This window comes from Ursus americanus, chromosome 21, assembly GCF_024610735.1.
Source record: "Ursus americanus isolate L20-20 chromosome 21, mUrsAme1.1.p, whole genome shotgun sequence".
NCBI classification, from domain to species: Eukaryota; Metazoa; Chordata; class Mammalia; order Carnivora; family Ursidae; genus Ursus; species Ursus americanus.
Window position 1 is genome coordinate 1,096,480 of NC_142147.1, and position 8,589 is coordinate 1,105,068.

The window sequence follows — 8,589 nt, forward strand, 5'->3', positions numbered from 1 at the left end:
CGCCCCGGCCGCGCCTTGCGCTGGTTGGCCCAGGCGGAGCGCTATGCTAATGAACCAGCCCTCCCGCCACCTGCCTGCAGCGCTGCCCGCGGGCGCCGGGGGGACGCGCAGGGGGACCCGCGTTCGCAGGGGGACCATGCCGCGCTCCTTCCTGGTGAAAACGCACTCCAGCCACAGGGTCCCCAACTACAGGCAGCTGGAGACGCAGAGAGGTAGGGGCTGCCGGGCTCCTCCGGCTCCCGTCCCAGGTGGGAGGAAAGGAGTTACCTCGCGGGCAGAGCGGGCGTGAGACCCCGGGGGTGGGTGGCCTGCGGGCGCCTCGTCCGCTTCGGGGGCCTCGGCCCCGCGTCGGGCTGAGCAGGCGCGGATTCTCTCCCCACTTAGAGAAGTTTCTAGGCCCCCAGTCACTTTGGGGCTCTCCCCCTGTGGCCTGGTGAACCCATGCCAGCTGAGGGAGCCCCGGAGCCATATTCCTGGCGCGGGGGTTTGGGTGGGGTCCCAGGGAAATGCGAGGAGACTTGGGGCTGCTGTCCAAGTGCTCCCCCAGGGCATCCAGAGGAGACCAGAAGAGTGACCCATGGGCTCTGTATCCCAAGGCCCGGCTCCTGTACTGTTCCTCCAGGCCCTTCCAATGCTTCCTTGCCCCTCCCATAGGTCACCTTACCTGGGCCTCCCCTCACCCCAGTGACGGTTCCTCAGGGCAGGCTGGGGGGCGCTGAGTGGCTGCAGCCCTTCCCCCAACCCCCAGGGTGGCTCAGTGGGGATACACACATCCAGCACCCAGGACTGTCCATGGATCCCCACTCCCCGCTAGGCATAGGGACACGAGAAGGTCCCAGGACAAAGGGCTCTCTAGAGTGATCAGAGCCATTCCCCACAGCTCAGCAGCCCTGGGGAAACTGCTTGGTGACTCAGGGGGAGAGAGAAGGAGGGACACTGAGGAGGCCCAGGAGTGGGGGGGCGCCTCACTGATCCATCCTGGGGCCACTGCCGCCAGGGGGTGCCTTTTGGGACCGGCTCCTGAACTCTGCATTTTGAAATCAATTTAATGAGTCACCACCAACAGTTTCATAAAATGAAATAGAACAGAAACCATCAGAGTGCAGGGCTCAAGTAAATGAAACTTCTGTTTTAGATATATGTGTGTATATACGACAGAAAATGGAATTGGCATGGGTCATAGTTGTTAACGTTTCAAACCTGTTGTTTAGAGCCCAGCCTTACAGTGCACCCCGCTTTACCCTTTGAGCGTGCAGACTGTGCAGACTGTGCAGACCAGGGCAGCCAGCGTCCAGTATCAGAGGCTCAGCCGTCTCCCGTCGTCCTCCCCCCTCCTCCTCGCTGTCACTCCCCCTCCCCTGCCTGTGGAGAGCTAGGTGACCACTGTGAGCCTCTTCCTGCCAGAATGTTGTCTGGGGCCCCTCACTCTCTCATTTTAAAGAAGGGCCTTTTCAGGCTCCCCCCAGGGAACATCTGAAACCAGAGGGAACTTGAAAGTCTCTTCTCCCAGGAATTTGAGTCCCAGGACCAGAGGGTGTGGGGAGGCATTTAAAGGACCAGAAGCGCTGGGCAGCACCACCAGCATGGCTGCTTCGCTCCCCTGCCCTCCCCCTGGGGCGCCCCCAAGACAGGGTTTGGCTCTGGCGATGCCTGGGGCCAGGGTGGCGGCTGCGTCCCAGAGACTTAAGAAAGGTGGCTTTTTCCCCGTAGAAAGGCCCCTTGTGGCGCTTCTGTGGGGTCTTAGGCTCTCTGGGCATCCCAGTGCTGTCTTCCCAGAACTTCCTGGGCCTTTGTCTCAGCTTGCCACTGCTACTCCCTCCTTCTGGGAAGACAGAAATGTGGTGTGCTATTTTATAATTAGGGGATTTAGGAGTGAGGTAAGGACAGAGTGGAGGTTGGGACCCTTCCTTAAAGGTCCCCATTTCTCTACATCCTCACTGACACTTGTAATTGGCTATTTTTCATTCTAGCCATCCTGGTGGGCATGACGTGGTACTTCATTGTGGCTTTAATTTGCGTTTCCTTGATGGCTAAATCGTAGCAAGTATCTTTTCCTGTGCATGTTAGCCATTTGTATCTCTCGCTTTTTTTTAAGTAATCTCTACGCCCAACGTGGGGCTTGAACTCACAACCCTCAGAATAAGAGTCACGTCATCTACAAACTGAGCCAGCCAGGCACCCAGCCATTTGTGCATCTTGTTTGGAGAAATGTGTATTCAGATCCTTGACCCATTTTAAAATTGCATTATTTGTCTTTTCATTGTTGAGTTGCAAGTGTTCTTCCTATATTCTGGATGCTACTTATCTGATATGTGATTTCCAAATATTTTCTTCCAATCTGTGGGACATCCCAAAGCCTTGGCATGAAGGTAGAAATGGGGCCAGAGATTTATTTCCACACATCTGGAGTAAGACAGGGGGTTGGGGTCTGTTTGGAGATTTGGGCTTGGGGGGAATGCGGAACGAAACTCCCTGCTCACCTGTTTACTCTGGGGGCCGCTGGGCTCTCATCTGGTCAGTCATGGGCATGCTCACAAGTGTGGGAGCAGCAGCAGGGGACGAGCTGGCCCTGGAGGCCGTTGTGGTACCACTGAGGCCAGCTGTCGCCCCAGCAGCATTGGCAGGAGGCTGTGTGCACCTCCATCACCATGGGTCGGGGTGACCGGGGGTGACCAAAGGCTAATTAGTTGTCTTCCACACCGTGGCCGACCGCCAGGTATTGGTTCTGAATTAGTGCTGTGTAGGAGCCCGGCGCCACGGCTCTGAGCTGGCCCTGAGGTGGGACGGGGGTCAGAGAGGCCTGGGCAGTGGGGGAGCCTCCCTCGGCCCCGTGAGGGCTGCTCTGGGAGCCTGTACGGCGTTTCTCTTCCGTTTAGAGCACTGAGATCTGTCCCGTAGACCCTGTGGTCAAGTCCTGAGCTGACTCCCTGTTTCGTCAGCCCTTTCCCTTCACGCAGAACTGCTGAGGACCTAGAAGAGGCTTGTGGTAGGACCAAGCAGGGCAAGTCTGAGGACAGAGTGTCGGGGCTGGTGCTCACCTGTACCTTCTCTCTCCGTCCTCCCTTCTAGAAATCAATGGCGCCTGTTCTGCCTGCAGGGGGCTGGTGGTGCCCACCCTCCTCCCAGATAAACCGGCCTCTTCCACACCTGGTGACCCTCCCTGGCCCTGGGACCGCAACTCCGTCATCGCCCGCATTTCCCTGCCCCTTCCCTGCCACGAGGAAGCGTGGGGGGCCTCTGGGCCAGACCCCCTGCAAGTCGGCCCTGTGCACCTTTGGGCCGGCCGGGCCCCCAGCGTGCCCCTCAAAGACAGCCTGAACCAGCTCAACCTGCCCCCGCTGCTGGGGCTGCCCATACGGTGGCCCCCAATCCCGGGCCCAGCGGGGGACCATGCTGCAGACAGACTGCCCGGCGCAGCGAGGGCCCCCCGCGGCCCCGGCGGCTTCCAGTGCTCACACTGCCGCAAGCCTTACCACACGCTGGCCGGGCTGGCCAGGCACCGCGAGCTGCACTGCCAGCTGCGGGCGCCGCGCTGCTTCTCCTGCAAACACTGCGACAAGGAGTACGGCAGCCTGGGCGCCCTCAAGATGCACATCCGCACGCACACGCTGCCCTGCCCCTGCGCCATCTGCGGCAAGGCCTTCTCCAGGCCCTGGCTGCTCCAGGGCCACATCCGCACCCACACAGGTGGGTCCGCAGGAGGGGCCGGCGGGCGGGGGCGGGGGGGGGGCAGGCCCTCAGAGAGGAAGGGAGGGGCGCGTTTATAAACAGGCGGGTGGACGTGCTTCTGCTTCCCTGCATCTTGGTTTCCAAAGCCCCACAGACCAGAGGCTCAAACATCAAAAACGGCCTCGCCCTCTCCTGGAGGCCAGAATCTGGAAACGGGGTAGGTGGGGCCATGCCCCCGGCGGAGGCTCCAGGGGAGGGTCCTTCCTGCCTCCTCCAGCCATGGCCAAGTCCCTCATCCTTGCCCCTGTCCTTACGTGGCCTCTCCCCTGTGTTTGCGTCCATATTTCCCTCTGTTGAAAGGACACCAGTCATACTGGACCAGGGCCCACATACCCCAGGGTGACCCCACCTTCACCGGTCACATCTGCAGGGGCCCTGTGCTCCAAGTCAGGTCACATCCACAGGCACCGGGCGTTACGACGCACACACGTCTGTTTTGAGACACACAATTCGACCCACAACACCTGGCAAAGCACAGGAGGCACTGGGCTTCGGCGGGTCTGACTTGTCACCTTCCACGGCCTTCTGGAACTCTGGAGCAGTAGGAACAGGGGACGGAGAAGGCGGGTGGCAAGCATGGGGGTCACGCAGACTGAAGGGCACGGACGACAGAAAGAAGGGTTTTGGAGGAGCCGTTCTCTGGGCTGAAATTCCATTCGGTTTTCCTCAGCTCCACCCCAAAGATGTCCCCGAGTGCCCCCCCGCCCCACACCCTCAGGGGCTCAGTGCGCTTGGTTTGGGAGCCCCGAGGGCGGGAGGCCCCGCAGGAGGCTGACCTGGCTGGGAGGGTGCACGGGCTTTGGGCGGCAGGGATGAGATGCTCTGGGGCCCGTGGGGACTGCAGGCGGGTGCCTCTCAGGATGCTGCAGGGTGGAGGACTGGGAGTCCCTCCACACAGGTAGAGAACAGATGATCCCCAACGGTCCTCTTACATTTGTTAGGGTCGCCCCGGGGGCCCAGCTCCCAACAGGACTTTGTCCAAATCCCCGTTTGCCCTGACTGGAGGTGTTCCAGAGGACACAAGGTTCTTAAGCCGCTCCTGAATGCCTGCTCCCGTTGCAAGGGTGGGGGCGCACTCCTTCCAGCCCGCCTTCACGGCCGACTCTGCAGGAGCCCCGCCGTCTGCCACCCTGTCCCTCCACGGGCGGGAAGGCCCCCAGTGCTTCTCAGGGGCAGATCTGGGCAAAGCGCCCCAGGAGGGCTCTGGCAGAAGCAGACAAAGATCCAGCAAAGACCGATGCCAGATCTTTCCTCTTAGAAAGGGCTTGAGATGCTGCAGTCCTGCCCAGATGTGACATTCCATGCTGTTCCCAAGCGGCTCTGACCTCGACTATGTATGTGGACCTGTTGGTCCCGGGGTCTCCTCCTGAGCAGGTGCTGAGGCCCCCTTTATGTATCTCCTGGGGAAGGTGGCTGAGGGAGGATACATACGCTAGAACTGCCATGAGAATTGGGGGGAGGTGGAGGGGCTTCTTCATTTTTTATTTAAGAGATTTTATTTATTTGGGGAGGAGCAGAGGGAGAGGGAGAAGCTCAAGAACACTCCCCGCTGAGTGCGAAGCCTGACGCGGGGCTCCATCTCACGACCCTGAGCCCATGACCTGAGCCGAAACCCAGAGTCTGACGCTCACCAGCGGAGCCACCCAGGTGCCCTGGGGCTTGTTTATTTATAAACAGGGACCCATGCCCCTGGGGCCAGCTCCTGTGACCCAGCAGGGACACTGACCCAGCGCTCCTCTTCCTCCCCCAGGCGAGAAGCCCTACACCTGCTCGCACTGCAGCAGGGCCTTCGCTGACCGCTCCAATCTCCGGGCCCACCTGCAAACGCACTCCGACACCAAGAAGTACCAGTGCAAGAACTGTGCCAAGACCTTCTCCCGCATGTCGCTCCTGGCACGTCACGAGGAGTCCGGCTGCTGCCCCGGCCCCTGAGGAGGGCCGCCTTGGGGCAGGGAGGAGGCACAGGACATCACCCCAGGAGCTGATGGCTGCCTGGCCCCACGCTCACCCTCTCCCTGACCGCCGCCGCCCGCCTCCGTCCAGAACCAGACACTGTCACCGAACCGTGAGCCACCGTCCTGTGTTTGACTTGCTCTGGTTTCTGGATCTGTTCTCCCACAGTTGAAGGCTGGTGGGGATGGCCGCCAGCATTGACAGCTCCTACCATTCACCTGGCCTTCGTGGGCAGAACTGCCTCATGGCTCACATCCACCTGCCTTTGGTCTGGACTCTGGGCCAAGCCAAGTCACGTCACAGGTGCATGCACACCCACTCCCCTGCTTGCCTCACCAGGCGGTCCTGGGGATGGAACTAGGACCCCACGATGACCACAGGGCAGTGAGGAGCCCTACAGCCCTGGCTGTCATATCCTCTGAGGCTCTGAGTCTATGGCAGGGGCTGAACACGAAGCAATCCTCTAGAGGCTGCAGATGCCTGTGTAATTTGGGCCTCTGGCCATGGGGGGTAGGGGAGGTGATGGTGAGGGCATGGAGCCGTGACGTGTAGGAACGGACAGCAGGGCTGGTGGGAGGCAGGTGACGAGACTGCAAGCAGGTGAGCAGAGGCACTGTGTTTCTGAAGAAAGAGACCAGAAATGCAACAGCATTAAACAGGGATGGAGAGCAGCCACGGGGCATGGACATGCTAGGGTGAGGGTGTGAAAGCAGAGCTGGGGAAAGCAAGGCCCAAGGAAGAGGCAGCCGTGGGCTGCGTGTGCCTGCGTTGGCAGGGTGCTCAGAAGACAGTCTAGTCCTGGGTCTGCACATGTCTCTACTGAGCCCACCGCGTCGCCCAGGGGCTGTGTCTGTGGCCGTCTGTGGCACCGTCACCTCCCCCTGCCTGCCCTCTCCTGAGGCCACAGGTGTCCACCAGCTGAGAGAGCAGCAGACCTTGGCACTGACCAAGACACACCTCCCAAACTGGCTCAGATGCCAACAGGAGACCCCTCCCCAGCCTCCTGCCCCCACGAGACGGCCTCTTCCCATCCCCAGACCGCCGGGCGGTCACCTGCTGGGCTGGTCCTCCCTCTTGCCAGTGCGTCTTAGCGTCTGCGGCTGGCCCCTGGAGGGCGGCCTGCGTCTAGCAGGGACTGATTGAGTTCTCGACACCCGGAGGGGACACCTGCTCCTCTCTGCAGGAGAGCTGGCCTGCTGTCAGCAACTCCACTTCTGGCCCAGGCTGAGGGACAAACTCAGGCACCTTGGTCCTGGCCCCAAACGGGGCCATAGGGCAAGCAGCAGAGGCCCCCGTCTCAGCCCCAGGCCACGTGGACCTGCTAAGCAGCATTCACCAGGCCCACGCTGGGCCATGCGGCACCTGTAGAACCCACCAGAGGCTCCTGCGGGGCTGGTTTGATGATGGCCATTGGAGGAGCCTTGGGGACATCCCAGAGGAAACTTGACCGCAATATTGGGCTTTTCTGGACCAAGGGTGACCTGGATGAAACTGGCCACCCAGGAGGCCACGGCTCCAGGATGCACCAAACCGTATCTGCAGGTGGAACGAAGATGCCCTCTGGGAGAGCCTCGCTCACATCCCCAGGCCTGCACTGCTGCCTTCCCTCCGCAGGGATCAGCCACCCCTTGAGGGACAGATCGTGTGAGCTGGAGGCTTAGCTCTGTATCAGTTTGCTGGGGCTGCCAAAACCAAGTCCCACACACCTGGCGGCTTACGCCACAGAGATCGACTCTCCCACCGTCTGGAGGCCAGAAGTCCGAGACCGAGGAGCCGGCACGGCTAGTTCCTTCTGGGGCCCCTCTCTCGGCTCCTGCGGGCTCGCTGGCATCTTCAATGTTCCTCGGCTGGTGGACCCATTGCCCATCTTTGCCTCCACCTCACTCGGCTTCTTCCTGCCTGCGTGTCCGTCTCTGTGTCCAAATTCCCCCTTTTTGTGAGGACACCAGGCATCCTGGGTCAGGACCCACCCCGATGACCTCATCTTAACTTGGTCACCTCCAAAGACACTGGTTCCAAATAGGGCCACATTCTGAGGTCCTGGGGGTCAGGATTTCAACACCATCCATCCCCAACATCTGATGTGAACACAGAGTTTGCCAAGAGACACCTGGGAAGCCCCCATGCTTGACTCCTCTGTCCGCTCAGTCCACAAAGGTTCGGGGGTGGGGGGGGCACAGTTGACGTAATGGACGGATTTACTGGAAAACTTCCTGTGCCTGTTCCCATCTCCCGTCCATCGTCCGGAGCAGAGGCCCCATGCTCACAGGGCAGCCCTCCCTCCCAGCAGTCTCCCAGAGTGCTGGGCTCCGCTGTTGAGTGGGTCAAGCCAGCGATCAGGCCTATCTCCCGCCATCTCACAGAAGGCCTTTTTTTTTTTTTTTTTTTAATAGCATCCAGATGCCTGAAGGAAGGTATATGGTAGATTGTGTTCTATTTCTGGGCCCTGATGTCTAAATGAGGCGATGCACCTGTTGGGTATGAAGGGAGGGAATTTCGCGGCCCTAAAATAAAGTCGAATGCTTGCCCTTCTGTGCCGGCCCATGGAAAATGCTCTTATATTTATATCTGGACTGGCAGAGGGCAGGGCAGTGGACGCTGGCTTGGCAGAGGGGGTCAAGAAAGGCCTGAGCACCTGCCGGGGAACCGACGGAGGACGAATGGGGGAGACGGCCCACCAGGAGCGAGTTGGCTGTGGTCAGAACATGGGGAGGCCACACCGCCTGGCCCATGCAGGGATGGCAGCTCCCCCCTCCCCACCCCCTTGCCTTTCCTTGTCACTTTGCCTGTCATCAGAATTCACCTGGGACACCCATTTAAAAGTTGGCTTTCTGGAGCCCCCTCCCAACACCTACAGACTGGGAATCAGGAAGGGTCTAGGCCTCGATCTGTCCTGGTGAAGTGGGC

The 8,589-nt window shown here is 60.3% G+C and overlaps 1 protein-coding gene across 1 annotated transcript; it reads left to right on the top strand.

The window, feature by feature from the left end:
- Window positions 1-78: 78 nt before the first annotated feature.
- SNAI3 (snail family transcriptional repressor 3) lies at window positions 79-8,258 on the top strand. The gene is made up of 3 exons (XM_045772835.2): window positions 79-212; window positions 3,070-3,687; window positions 5,480-8,258. Exons 1-3 carry the CDS (start codon window positions 137-139, stop codon window positions 5,659-5,661), a joined length of 876 nt encoding a protein of 291 aa, XP_045628791.1. The 5' UTR covers window positions 79-136; the 3' UTR covers window positions 5,662-8,258.
- Window positions 8,259-8,589: the final 331 nt, after the last annotated feature.